Here is a 15293-nt window from a genome sequence, read left to right on the forward strand (position 1 = left end):
TTATGATAGCAAGAAACTCATCTAATTCAAAGCAGGCAACTCCTTGATAGGAAGGTATTTAAGTGCCTTGATTAACAAATGTAAAAATTTTAATCTATTTCAAACTGAACAGAAAACATAGAGGAATAAGGAGATATTCTAATGAGAAGTTTTCCTAATATTTGGCTGCTATAGTTTTGGCTGTCCAAGAAATAAAGTGGATCAATGAACAAGAACTACTCAAGATGTAGATGAGAAAAGTAATCCAGCAATAGTAAAACGTGAAGGACCTGAACCTATAAAAAAACCTGTAAGACCAATTTAACTCTGACATGTTCACACTTGCAGGATTAGGCTTCAAATAATTGCAGAAAAATGTAAGAACTGAAAAACTATACCTTTAGCTTTCTACTAGAGTGAGCCCTGAGGGTGGATAGCTAACCATTCCTGGGAAATACCCTCCCAAGAAATAGTCCCACAAAGATGCAGAGGAAATAAATCTAAAACATTCACTGCGGATTTTTTTCTCATTATTAGTCATTCTCTCTGTAACTCAGAAAAATCACACAGTGACTTCTTTCATATGCACTGAGGTACAGAAACATATTCTACCACGAACTGCCTTAAAGAAGGTGCTGTGAAAGAGGCGTCAGCCACTCTTTTATCCCTTCTGCAATTAATGTTCCAGTATTGAAGTTCTAAATATATATCCAGAAACCAGCAGACATTAGTATCCATCAGCAACCTTATTAAAATACAAGTGCTAAAGATATAAGTTACCTTTAAATATACTCTTTACACTTAGAAGTTGCTTTAGATGAGGCTGTGTCAGAGCTTCATAGCCAAAAGCCTGAAGATACCAAAGCCCAGCAAACAGACTAAGCAGGGATCAACCTGATACACTTTTTTCTCTATTCAGTCAGATGAGCGGTCACTCCCAAACCAAATGGGAGAAATAAAGCACACTGTAAGAGACTGCAAGTACTTTCTAGCTGTCTCAACTCTGAAAGTCTCCTAAGAGGACTGATATCTCAACAGCTGGGCACTCCTTTTGCTGTCAAACACTCACAGAGCAATGGGATTTGTCAGCAATCTGCTGAGCATATACAGATGACAACTGCCAAGCTTGGAGAGCTCAAAGGCATTTACAGAGAGATAGGGGTTTGCGATAGATACGTTGAACCAGAGCTGCGATCCAGAATCTGTGAAAATTGTGCCCAATAGCTGTAAAGCCTTTAGCTGTGGTAGTTAAACCAGGCACTGTAATATGCAGAATTTAGCCTGTTCAAGGGAGGATGATCAGCCTCCATGTCACATACTACAAGGAAAAGGGTGTTGGTATGATTTTGGAAGCTGATGTTTGCTGCCTAAATTACAACTCTATTTATCAGTCAAATATATGGAAATGAAGCATTGCTTAACAAACAGGTTTTGATTTGTCCCAGGTACAAATGTACAAATTTCATTGTTAACGGATTTAAAGCTCTCTCCAGCACCTACACTTCACTCAGTGGTGCTCCATCCCTTGTAGATTTTCAGCCTGTTGCCCCACCATGATCTACATATCCCTAAATCTTTTTAAAGATCTTCCTGACAAAGGGATATGTTTTGTTGGTACAACACAGAGATGTATTATATCAAAAGATTTTTGCCTTACTGACATAAGCTCCAAATGATTCCCAAAGTCAGCTGTATTTTCAATAATTTGCCCATTTCATGTATTTCAAAACAGGTTTATCCACTTATGACAGCATACTGCTTAATCCCCTCCATCCTCCAATCCCACCAGTGATAGAACTTTGCATCAAACTTTTTATAGCATCAAATGTGGTTTTTTTCCCTGGCATCCTGAAAAAATGAAATTTTTGTTCAGCTACAGTCTGTGCAAAAGCGTAAGTTAGCTCAGTGATATTCAAGAATAACTAGTTAAGACTCTGAGGCTCTACATTCTGCTAAAAGATACATTGTCACATCTGTGTCTTTTTTTTGCTTCCTATGTCTGCTAAAAGCAACATCTACAACGACTATAACCAAAAATAACAAGTTAAAAATGTTTTTCACCAATTTGTCACCTTTTTGCCCTTAACAACAGTAAATGTATAATCTAGTTCATTAACAGTTTCGCCTGTTTATACTTAATGTATAACAAGGGAAAAATAAATGCATTACAAAAGAAGAAAATGGAATTGTAAGTATGACAAAAATGGAAACAGAGTTCATGGATTGGTGCAGCAATTAAAATCACTTAACACATTTGAAAAGGAAAAAAATCACAGAATTATAGAAACATTTAGGTTGGAAAAGACCTTTAAGATCATAGAGTCCAACCATTAACCCAGCACTGCCAAGCCCACCACTAAACAACGTCCACATCTATGTATCTTTTAAATGCCTCCAAGGGGTGGTGACTCCACCACCTGCCTGGGCAGCCTGTTCCAGTGCTCGACAGCCCTTTCGGTGTTAATTCCAAGGTGCCTCACTTAACTGCTTTTATCTACAGCAGCATATAAAATGGCCATCATATGTTTTCATTCAATCTTCTTGCTCAGCAGTGTCATTACAAGGTTTTACCCTTAGTAGTGGGGTTCTCATTCTCTGTGCTTCATGCAACTGGTCAATAATAAACTTTTTTTCCACAACTTTTGCATATTTAAGTCATTAGAAAACTTTAAAATACACTACAGTTTTTTTTTGTGAGTGGGGAGTTCTCATCATGTGTGTATTACAAAGGAAAAAATACAAAAGCAGAAAATGTCATTAATTCTCCTTCAAGCAGATGGTAATGCGGTAGCAATGAACAAGTTTATATTAATTACTTTCAGAAAGAGAAGGACGTGTCATATTTGAGATAGAGGATCCTACCAAACCTACTAAGCATCATCAGTAAATCTAACAACAGCAAAATTTTTCCATTAACTCATTGTGACAGCTGTCAAGCTAGGGAAAACTTTTTGTTAATGCCAGTATAATTGTTCATTTAAACAAAAGCCAGGAATTCAGTCACACTGGAACAGCTTATGTCTCCAGCTCTGCCGCACAATCTGCACACATGCATATATTACATCTATATGCATAGTTGCTCTTTAATTTTCATCTTTGAGGCTACAGTGTGATTTGTCCTGAGCCTGAGCAGAACCCTACAGAAAGCAGACCAGAAGGCAATTTGTGATTGAGTTGTAATGAGCCGCCTGTGTTTTCCCTTGTTGGAAGGAAGGCTTGGCACCCCAGCCAGCAGCTGGGGTAGGACATGCTCTCTGCATGCCAGGCTAACTGCATGGTCACCGATTTTCTCCACGCCTTCAAAATAGGAGAACACAACTATTGGTAGAAATGTCACCTCACTTTTTGTGAGGTGACAGATTGAAGTACCAAAGATGTAGACTGCATCCTCCCTTGGGACCCTGTGTGACCACAGCCTGACTCAGAGCTCACAAGGAAATCCCGGTATAGGTCTTGGTGCTATCACAGGGTCTTTGCAACCAAGGAAGATGCAGAGATCCCATTACCTACCTCCATTCAAGGCAGGGCTGGTATCATTAAGCTGATCTTCTAACAGCAAAACTAACCCTGAACAAGAAATGGTGTGCAGCCCTTACCTCCTCGTAGACATCGTCATTCCTGCTGAAGTCTCCAGCCCTCCTTGGAAGCACGTGGACATGAACATGCTGTCAACATGAAACAAAATAATGGTGATAATCAAGCTCATGACTTTCTTTTCTGGATTGTCAGCATTATTCTCAACACACACAAGTAACCATGCACAGGCTCCCACAGCATTATTTTCAGAGAAAAATACATTAACCTGTTCCATAACGGTATCTCAAGTCTTCAGAGAATATAAAAGGAAAAACATGAGAGAGCAGCTCTGCTGTATTATATGAGCTTCAGAGTGAAATGCCTGGAAGTTTAGGGACTCTGTGAAATTATTCATAGTTGTCATTCAGGAACGTATTTAGCCTCAGCTTTGAAATGACAATGTACCTCTGAACTGACAAGAATAAGAAGGTGCTGGTACAGGACCTGGCTGTAGCAGGTGTGAGCAGAGGGCTTGTGTAGGCAGCCCCGGGCTCAGTGCTGTGCTGCACGGGCCGGGGGACAGAGGAACCAATGGTATACAGCGGAGACCACGCAGGTAGGAGGGCTGTCAGAAGAAGACACTCACTGGGCTGTACAGCATGGCTAATACAATGTCTTTTGCAAGATTAAAATGGTTTGCTTTTCCTCCCAGGAGCTCATAGCCTGAACGCAACAGACTGAAGACCCCGGTGACATGAGGTGTGTGCTGGGGGCACGCGCCTGCAGGGACATGGGCTGCAGTGTATCAAATGGTACCAAACCTGTGAGGCACAAGAATTATGAGCCCAGTTTTGCAGAGGCTGAAGCGTAAGTGTCACTCTCCTGATGGCAGGGCCATTGCTTGGGGGGTAGAAGAGCTAAGGACTATAAGCTGCACAAGCAGCTTTGAGCTACCCAGTATGGGAGGCTAGGAGGTGCAATGTATTTTTGTCACAAATGATGAGAGAAAAGACACAAAAATATGGACAAGAAAGCAAATATATTACTTGCCACCTTGCCAACTTGATGTTGTGTTGTTACTATATTTTTTTTCTCTTAAGAGACTATGACTGTCTCTTGATACGACATAGGAAGGGTAATTCAAGATTCTCAAGACTCAAACTCTACTAGGAAATTAAACAAACACTCATCTATCTGCTTTTCTACAGTAAATTCAGATTACATTGCAAAGCACTCCTTTATCATTTTCCCTTTCTCTTTCACTCTCTTTTGATGAAAAAAATCCACACCACAACTGAGAAGTAATTCTTCAGGAAAAAAACCACAGCACCTCATTGAGGAGAGGCAGCAAATGATCTGAGTGACAGATCACATTCATGCATCTCCAGATCTTTTTAGATGGGGCTTAAATCCTTTAAAAAAACCCACTGCATCAGAAACAGCACCAAATGCCTCACATAAAATTTAGATAGCTTGCACCTGACTCAATTTGATGAGGTAGAAATCAGCTGAAATTCATGCACCTCATTGAAACACTCTCAAAACACGGCTCAAGTCTATAATGAAATCCAAAATCAAAAAAGGTTTTCTTAGGCTATTTGTAAGAAAATTCAAACACACCTATATTGTGTTAGCTTCAATCCATAAAAACATTTGCTCAGTGAATAAAATGAAATCACAAGGATGTTTCAGTTAATGAAATATTCCGAATACCACTTTTTTTTTTCTCACTTTACCCTAGAGAAACTGAATATGCGATTGCTTATTCTTATCATTATCCACAGCCTTCAGTGTATTCAGCCTAGAGATGAGGATGATTCTTGAGGGTCAAAAACTGTGTTTTTGAGTAATACATCAGTGATAGTGTTCTGATAGTGTATTATACTAATATATCATGAGAGTGAAAGTGCTCTTGTGATGTATTAGTGCAATGTATCATCTGAACATCACTGCTCTCATGATGTATTGCTCAAAATCGCAAGGCAAGTTTAAAGATGGTCTTCAGTAGCCCAGGGCCTGAAATTTTGTTTTTGAACAAAGACTTTCAAGTAAAATAAAAGTGAAGATTAAAGTTTGCAGTGGTACTGTAAAATTTTGCTAGTGTGTCACACTTGTGGTTCTTGTTAGATTTTAAATCTACTCATGAAAATAGGGATTAATCCGCCAGTCAGTTTTTTTCTCTTCTACTGCTAGGAGTGAGAGTTTTGCTACAAATATCAATTTTCAGGAATTTCTCCTGATGACACATGTATATACAACCTAATACCAGCTATCAACAACCATACCCCCTAAATGTTCAGGTACCTTTAAAGTATTTTTTATCTCTGTGGCAGAATGTTCCAGGATGCACATAACAGAAGATCAGTATACCCATGACAGACAATTTGGAATATCAGAAAGCACGCAGGGACGTAGTCCAAAGCTCAGTGCAGAGATGCTGCACTGCAGATGCACAGACCAGCACAGCAGGTAATGAATGAGCCTAATGTGATCTTCTACCCAAAATGGGCTCTTGCGATCAGCATGAATAAAAGAAGAAAAAGTGTTTATGACAGCATATGGGCCACTTGGCATCAGTGAGGACATTCCCAGGGGTTAGTCACCTTTACTACATGCATTATGTTCCTACACAACACCAGGCTGCATAGCAAAATCCGTCAACTGTATTAGAAAACAAATTAGTATTTCCAAGGGTTGAGGTAACTACAATCAGTTTAAAAGACAGTAATTTTTGCCAGACATTCCAAATTTTTTTAAAAAAAAATATTTCTGTGCACGAAGCATAAATATATATCTGGATTCTCCCTATTGTTTATGTAACAGAAACAAATGGGATCAGCAATAGAGTCTCAAGCAGTTTCCATCTCTTCAGCTTTACCAAGAAAGCAGGGAAATACAAGCTGCACAGAGCAGCGGCTATCACAGAGAAAGAAACACTGAACAAGAGGATTTCACACCTTCTCTAATCTGCCTTTCAGCTTCTGGCCTTCCCAGCTCAGGGAGGCTGATACTTTGATTTATTAGGAGTTCTTTAATTGATCATTTTTGCTCCTTAGTGCTATTTGTTATTGCTAAAGCCTCAATCCACCAAGGCACTTAAGCACCAGCTCGATTTCCAGCCTGTGAATTGGTTCAGTGGGAGTATTCACATCCTGGATATTATGTATATGTCTGTGCTTTGTGTCCGCTGCATAGGCTACAGGGAGGTCTCCCCAACTAGTGGTAGCAGAAATAACCTCAAGGTACCTGCAAATTACAGTTGCTTCCTTCCAGTTTGTTTTCCAGGCAAAACAAAAACCTGCACGTCCAAAAAAAGACATTTGCAGTTGACTGAAATGTGTCAGTTGATGCAAACAAAACATTTGGCTGCATTGTTTTTTTTAACCAAACAAACAGATTTAGGCAAATCCTCCCTCAAAACACTGCTCGGAGACAAAAAAAATCCAAACATTGTGTATACAAACTGTCAAAATAAAGCATTTCAACTTTTTTCTCCAGTTATTGAGGGTATCCTCAAGTCTGGTGGGTGGCAGACAGCCCCATCACATTCCAGCAGGCTGTATTCAATCACAGTTGATAGTATTTCATTTTTTTCCTAAAAAATTGCTTTCCCCTCATTTTGCATTATTTTGATTAATAAGCAAGAAAAGCAACATACAACAGCCGAGACATTTACATTAATGGACCAATCAATGTCACCTGCATCAGGGTAGAAAATAATGCAGGCACACGCTTGCCTTGCTGAGAGTGTTAGCTACCTTTCCCTTCTCTTGTCAGACACTGATGGAGAAAGCTGCATGCAACTGGAGGAGGTGGGCACACTGGGTACAACAACATGAGGACACAGCAGTATGCCCTCAGCTAGGGGACATCATGTGGGTCAAAGATGCCTGAGCCCCACCAGTTGCTTCTGATACTGGGGACAAGATTTCTTGCCAAGGAGGGTCTGGGGCAGCAGTAGCTGAAAGGAGGCTGTGGGAGCTCAATTTTATAGGACTTTCAAAGTTAAAATTATTAGCCTGAGAGTTTTCCAGGGCTGGGACTGCAGCTTCCTCTGTTTTCACAGTGGCTACCACATTACAAATGAAATTGCAGTTTGAGAAACACCCAATGGTGACAATTATAAAGTGATGCAAAATCACTTTTAAGATAAGTTTTTTCAAGACATCCAGAATGGCAAGAATAGTTAGAAAATGTACTGCAAGGAACAAATCTATAGTGCCATGGGGAAATCATAAGCCAGAGCCAGAGTGATGTCTCTGACCTCCCACTGCAGCCAGAGGATCCTCCCCTGGAGCCCTGTGGCATTCCCAGCATGACTGGGAGCATGGGGCTGCTGCTGGGCACTCTGCAGCACGCTCATCCGTCTGCTGCTGAAATCTGGCAGCAGCACAGGCATTTGTGGGATTATATGGCTGAAGTTGATTTCCAGTGAACCAGGGCTGCAAAATGCTCACAAAAGTCTCAGTCAAAAAACTTGGAGCCTGTTTTGTTGCAAAAACAGCCATTCTGGTCAGGTGAGTTTTGCTTCAGCACTCAAGGCCATGCAGAAAGCAATGTTCCTAGTTACAGCTGGTTTTATATACTGAATTATGGTTGAATAACCAATGTGTCACCACTGCACTGGATGTAAAGTAAAAATACTAGGCAAAAATAGACACTGAAAGAGATTTCCTGGGTAGATCAGAATAGTGAAGAGCAGATGACCCTGCCACACACCACTGGGGAGGACATGGACGTTGCCCGCAATAATTCATGAACATTATGTTGTGTTCGCTCAGCTGCTGTGCTGGTTAGCAGAGCAACAAAGCTCAGCTTCCCACAGAAAGGGAGATAATAGCCTGTACAAGAGTTCCTCAGCATGCACTCAGGGTCTATTAGCAATAAATGTTGCTATAAGATGAATACATAAAAACTGGCAACGCGTCACGCAACCTTGAGGACAGGGGGCTGCCAGAAAGTCGGTAGAGGAAGAGCTGTTCCCACCACACCTGCAAAAGCAGTATATGGTCGAGATGTGCCTTCATACAGCAAAACCAGGTGCCTTTCAGCAGCTCAGTCCTTGCCCTCATTACTTTTCATTCTTTTTACAGAGACAAAGCTTTGCAGTTATGAGCTTCCATGGTCTCATGGTGCAGCAAGATCAGGAGAGGCTGTGATGTGGGGCACAGAGGGACGTCAGGGCCAGGAAGAGTAAACCCCAACGTCCCTTCCACTGTTGTGTTTAGGCAGGAGGAATGGTAGGAAGGGCATTAGTGGCTGCAGGCAGCAAGACTTGCTGGCCAGGAGACCCCCATCAGCCAGTTCACTGGGAAAAAGGATCGTGGTTCGCAGATAAGACCTTGCTTGCTGCACAGTCCCCTGTCCATTATAGAGACACGGGCTTCTTACAGGAGGCTGTGGCAATGCTTCTTCTAAACTACCAGATTAACTGTAGAAATTCCAAACTAATAACCATTCTCCAAGTAAGACTGTTAGTGGGTGATAAAGAAAATCAACAATAATACTGAGATAGCCACATGAAAAATAGGGCAATTTTGTCCTCTCTGTAAACTGGGCTTCCATGGAGCCCTTGTTTGCTATTCTTGATTAACTGCTCAATTATCCCTGATACAAAATTATTCCACGGAAAGCCCTGCCTGTATATCCATAGCTCATTAACAGAAAGCACTCCCTCTGCCGTCCCTGAAAATACATGGCGTTACCCAGGCGCCAGCACACTTCGTACTATCGCTCTTTCTAGGCACTGAAAGCTGATTTCTAGGGCCCTTGACTTGCAGACCCTGGCAAAGGCATCTTCATGGGAAAGCAATTTCTGTTCAGTGAGTACTTATGAGTTCTTGACGTTTTTCCTAGTCATGAATTAGGTTGGGATGGAGAAACAAATTAAAAACTAAATTACGTCCTATCCAACACTAGGAAGAGTTTTGGTCAATTAAAATATTCTGTTTTCACAGCCTTTAAAATTATTTCCAGCATTAATACTATTTACACGAAGCAGAGACCGCTTTGAAAGACCTAATTTTTGTGAAATATTAAAACATGACAGGAAACTACTTGAAACAATTCCTTTCCTACAAAAATGCCTCATTTCCAGCAATCAGCATTTTCCTTTCCAGCTTCCCTAGAACCTCATGCATGAGACTGTACAGATGCAGACACTCGGTGCCTCCTCCCCAGATGGCAGCTCTGGCATTCTGCTTGTGGGGGTGGCTCTGAACCCACAGGTTCGAAGGCTGCACAGACTAATGCATCTTTAACACCTTTGCTTTGGCCCCAGTTTATTAAAACACGAAACTGAGGCTTGGTTTTCTACCTTCATGAGAAACACAAGGAAGCGATACAGATGGAAAGGAGCGGCACAGACTGCCAGACTGGAGAGCGGTATGTGCAGGGGGACAGAGGGATGCTTTGGAAGGGAAGGACAGGGAAATCCACATCTGTCTCAGAAAGCCTAGGCCAACAGCAGAGGAAACAGGTGGGAATAGACTAGAAGAGCCACCAGAGAACAGGAATGGTAGGAGCTACTAATGGGATACAGATAGTGGTGGAAGTTTTGCGAACTAAAAAAATTGTGCAGAAAGAGGGTGCAAAGAGAGAAAACAGAAGAAACTGGAACAAGTCTTGGGAGAGGAGGCCACACAGGCTGACCACACAGTACCAAGCTGGAACATGAGGGCCCTTTCAGGAGACACTTGCATACACCTGGCATGGCCCTGCACCGTACACATACCCTCAGAAGGAAAAAAGAAAGCTCTGCAATGCTCCCTACCAACCTTTATGGATTTGTCTCTGGAAGAGTGAGTATCAAGATACCTGCTCAGCACAGAGGACACGTACTTTGGAAAGCAACAGAATGGAGAGAATTTGCAAATATATCAGAAACCAAACCAGGTGGGGGGGCTTACAGCAGAGTACATCTTCAAAAATGTAGATTGAGAAATGTGCAGATTCAGCATCCTCAATAAATAATGCATCTGTCAACTGTTATAAAGTTTTAAAGAAATGAGCTGTAGATGAGCTAGAAAAGGGATGTAGACCTAATGAAAACATGTGCAGGAAGATTTTTAAACCCACTTGAGATCCGCAGTTATAACTTCCACAGCTGAAGGCAACTTCAGCGTTTGCAAGAACTGCTAAGCCTCCCTTCCCCCCCCCCCTCCAGCCCCAAACCCAAGAAAACTGGCACGATAATGAGGGTAATTAGCCTGGTTTTTGGAAGTAGTGATCCAAATGTAATTTGGACATCTCCTATGGGATCCTCTAAAAGGCAACAAATGAATAAACTAAATGGAAATAAGGGTGGGATGGTGCTTTTGAACTGATATTTCCTGACTTCTAATCTGGTCCACAACTCTAGGAATAAAGGGTCCACACACGGTGGTAGGAAGGTCAGGCCAAGGACCATCACCAGCTCCTCTCACCTGCCATTATTCAGTGCCTATCCCCTGTCTAGCACCCACAGTGGATGGGACAGGCAGACCTGCAGGAGCATCAACCATTACTCTGTGTGAATCAACAGGAAGAACAACACCTTGTTCCAGCCAAGGACCCTGATGGGAAAACTGCTATACCATGTTTCCTGGATTATATGTCAGCAACACCACAAATGGAACACCGAGAGACCTGTACAACATCTTCAACCCCCTGAATACCAAAGAACTGCAAAAACAACCTGACACCCTGGAAACCCCTGAATAAAGTATCACTTCCATTTTACAGATGGGAAGGCTGATGCACAAACCAACGAAGGTGCTGCTAAAGCTGCTTGAGAAGGTGGTGCAGGTTTAGGAACAGCTGGAGAGCACCTGCCTTGAGGTCCTGCCCCTTTGCCTTCCCTCAGGGTCACTTTGCCCAGGTGTTTTTGTGCAAGTTTGGTGTTGCTGATATGCAAATGAAAGCACAATTGCATTTCCCCTCACCTCTGATCTTTAGTTAAGTCTTGATAAATGCATATTGTTTAAACACTTGTGATACGTATAATTAGGGTTCTTTAATTTATGTTTCAATAAAATGTTCTATAATAAACATTTACTGCTCTGTGAATAAACATTTAAATGAAGCTCCTAATGGGGGTTACATGTTTCGAAGCAGTTCATGGCTTTGCCGAAGTTTCTCCCTATATTTAATGAGAGTCATTTCCATAATCTGTGCATTATTGCTTAAGCCTCCCTTCAGGAATATTTTACAAAGTAAAATTCTGTGAAATATTATCAGCCAAAAGAGAAAATGCTAAGAGGATTATCAAATTGTCCCGTTAAAGGGACAGCATAAGCTTTCATTTCCCCCCGAGATGCTAACATTGTAATTATGTAGAATGTGCTTACTAATTATCACACCGGTGTGTTATTACAGTTCTTTTTCCTCAGAGACCCAGTCTAAATGAAAAGGATGGGAGACTTCTGAAAGGTCTGATATGGGGGGCAATATAACGCTAATTTACTTTCTGATATTAATAAGAGTAAGGATTCAATGCCCCAGGCAAATTTTGTAGACGTCAGTTAAGGTCCAGCTCCCTCAGGGGGGGTTGAGTGTTGCTGTGTATGAAGTTGCGTACAGCTGATCCCACAACATCGGCCCTGCAGCCCCACGATTGACACCCAGGGTCTCATCCCCATTTTGCTGAAACTTACACCCATTTTCTCCCTGACTCCAATAATAGCAGGACTCGGCACCCCAGCTGAGATATAAAGTACACTAAGGTTGAGGGCAAGATTATTGTTGGAATACAGAGGGTTTTCAATTCTCTGGAGTATCTGCAATGATACAAACACCTGTAAGATATTTCTTCCATGTGTCTGAGTACATTTGAGGAGAGCATAAAACTGAAATATATCTTTTCTCCACTCACAGGGAATAAGAGCACTATAGCAGCAATGGCCCACTCTCCCTTTAAAGCAGAGGGTAGGGGATAAGAAGAGACAATAAATCAGGAATGGATGTGGCAGGGGAGGACAACCCTTACATACCAGTTACTCTTATTCTGAGAAGGAACACATTATCTCTAATTTTTGTGCTTATTCCCTTTCTAGACAACTGTTGCAACTTCTTCTATGATGGTGAAAAGGTGCCTACGGGACTGAAATACTGCCCTATCTCCTCTTTCCTTAAAGGTGTGTATTGCCTTTGCATGGCAATGTTTTGGCAGTGGGTGGCTTCTGTGAGAAGCTGCTGGAAGCTTCCCCCATGTCCGACAGAGCCAGCACAGCCAATACGGACCCGCTGCTGGCCAAGGCCGAGCCCATCAGCGACAGTGGTAGCACCTCTGAGATAACGTATCTAAAAAAGAGGGGAAAAAACCTGCGCAACAGCAATTGCGGCTGGCGAGAGCAGCGAGAATATGTGAGAGCAACAGCTCTGCAGGCACCAAAGGCCAGTGCAGGAGGAGGCAGGAGGGGCTCCAGGCGCCAGAGCAGAGATTCCCCGGCAGCCCGTGGTGAAGCCCACGGTGAGGCAGGCTGTGCCCCCAGCCCAGGGAGGTCCAGGGGGAGCAGATCCCCACCTGCAGCCCCGGGAGGGCCCCGGAGCAGGGGGATGCCCGAAGGAGGCTGTGAGCCGCGGGCAGCCCGCGCTGGAGCAGGGTTGTGGCAGGGCTTGTGCCCCCGCGGGGACCCCCGCTGGAGCCGGCTGTGCCGGAGGGACCCCCGCTGGAGCAGGGGCAGAGGGTGAGGACCCTGTCCCTGAGGAGGGGGGAGCAGCAGAGACAGAGTGTGATGGACTGACCCCAGCCCCGTTCCCTGCACCCCTGCGCCGCTGGGGAGGAGGAGGGAGAGAAAACCGGGGGTGAAGTTAAGCCCAGGAAGAAGGGAGGGGTGGGAGGAAGGTGTGTTTAGGTTTTGCTTTTTAGTTCTCATTATCCTGCTGTGATTTGATTGGTAATAAATTATACTGATTTCCCCAAGCTGAGTCTGTTTTGCCCATGATGGTAATTGCTGAGTGATCTCCCTGTCCTTGTCTCCACCCATGAGCCTTTTCTCATGTTTTCTCTCCCCTGTCCAGCTGAGGAGGGGAGTGATGGAGCGGCTTGGGGGGGCACCTGCAGGGCATCCAGCCAGGGTCAACCCACGACAAGATGGAAGAGTGATGGTACTACAAGGCAAAAGAAAAGGTTTCTGATGACAGTAACGTAACTGAGACTCATAACTTTCTGCAGAGGATGAAATGCATGAAAGCCACGGTGCTTTCCATCACAGTATCTATCAGTGCTAAGGGAGATTTCCAAGGCTCTGTGTCAGTTCTAAGGCATTTTATACCCTTAAGAATACATTTCCCAAGAACTGGCAAATATCTCTTTGCATACCTACAGCACTCACTAGACTGTATTTAGTTATTTATAATATTAAAATTATATATAGCAGCATGGGTTCCAAAACATGGGCTGTTTCCCTGTTGTATTGCCGAATGTGCACATTCATCACTAAGGTTTAGCTGCTTCAGTTAAACCTTTTAAATGTAAATTATTTTCTATTATAAAAAGCTGATTGTGGGAGTTTTAGTATTACAAAGATGGTAATTTATGTGACTGGAACAAAATAAAACATTCAACAGAAACAGAATTTTACTTGATCAGAAACACTTTTATGTTTCAGTATAGTTTTCTTTTCACATTTTCCTCCTGCAGCAGTGGCCTCTGTCTTTCAATTAGCTTGAAACAGAAGATCTTAAATAAAACTATAATTTAACTGCATTTGCATATGTATCATTCCACAGCTTCTTCACCTCACATCTGAAGTATTTTTAAGCTATCATGAAGCAATGCCTGGAAACCCTTACGCAGCTGCTGAGCTGTTCACCCGTTAACAGTCCACCAAAGTCTCTGGGATGGTGACAAACAGGACCATTTTCCAAGCAAACCACAGGAGTAAGTCTCCTCTCATGTCACCTCAAACCATTTTTATGGCATATCCAGTGAGGAAGCTGAGAATCCAGAAAGCAGGTTTTGGGCATGGATTATATGACTGCTGGTCATACTTTTCTTTGACTTACTTCCCACACACACCATTGAATCTGGGACACAAAATGGTTTTGTGGAAGTAAACGGCCTCCTTGAAAATCAGACTTCATAGGTCACCTACAACATCACCCAAAGGTGACTGAAATCCCCATAATGACTCCTCAGTCTCAGCAGCTACTGGATCAGGCCTTGCAGAATACCACAGTGTCAGCGTTGACACAAGTCACTTTTGAAGATTTTGACAACAGCCTATACAAGGTAGTATCTTCTCCCATGCTACCAGCGCGAAAGTACTTTTCTCCTTGGTTTCCCAAGTAACTAGGATTTTTCTTGCCACTTTTCATAATATGCAGCCGTGCTCCAATTCCCTTTCTGCTCAGGCCAGTGGCAGCACTCTTACTAACTTTAGGTTAAGTCCTTCATGATTTGAAGAGATTTGTCAAGCAGACGTGCTAATAAAGGCAAGGGATATACAATACTATGTCCTTAAACTTCAAAATAAAATAAAATGCATTCCATTGTCTTTATTCACTGTGTAATATTTTGAAACCAGATTCGAAAAGGTACCAATGTCCCTTTCTGAAACATTTTTTAAACTTCTTAAAGTACTTCTTTTGTAAGCCCTTGCATGGCATGCCACATTTGCCCATCTGCCACCTAAGAGTAGTGAATGGCTACAAGGCCAACACTGATAAACACACAGAAATGCATCTTCCATTGACTGTTTGCTAAAACAAGAACTCGATCATTTTAACTTAACCAATTTAATTACAGAAATGTACTATTGATTCAATCTTTCTTCATATTCATGAGCTGGCTAGAGTGAAGAGTGAACTGTTCTGCT

The 15293-nt window shown here is 42.5% G+C and overlaps 1 protein-coding gene across 3 annotated transcripts in view; it reads right to left on the reverse strand.

The window, feature by feature from the left end:
- The window catches only part of FHIT (fragile histidine triad diadenosine triphosphatase), a 613978-nt gene that overhangs the window by 85926 nt on the left and 512759 nt on the right, over positions 1–15293 (reverse strand). For all 3 annotated transcript variants that reach the window (XM_055708615.1, XM_055708614.1, XM_055708616.1), the window contains one exon: positions 3576–3644. In XM_055708615.1, the coding sequence (XP_055564590.1) occupies positions 3576–3644 (69 nt within the window). The remainder of the gene's footprint in view (positions 1–3575; positions 3645–15293) is intronic.

Source organism: Falco cherrug, chromosome 4 (assembly GCF_023634085.1).
Source record: "Falco cherrug isolate bFalChe1 chromosome 4, bFalChe1.pri, whole genome shotgun sequence".
Lineage (NCBI taxonomy): Eukaryota > Metazoa > Chordata > Aves > Falconiformes > Falconidae > Falco > Falco cherrug.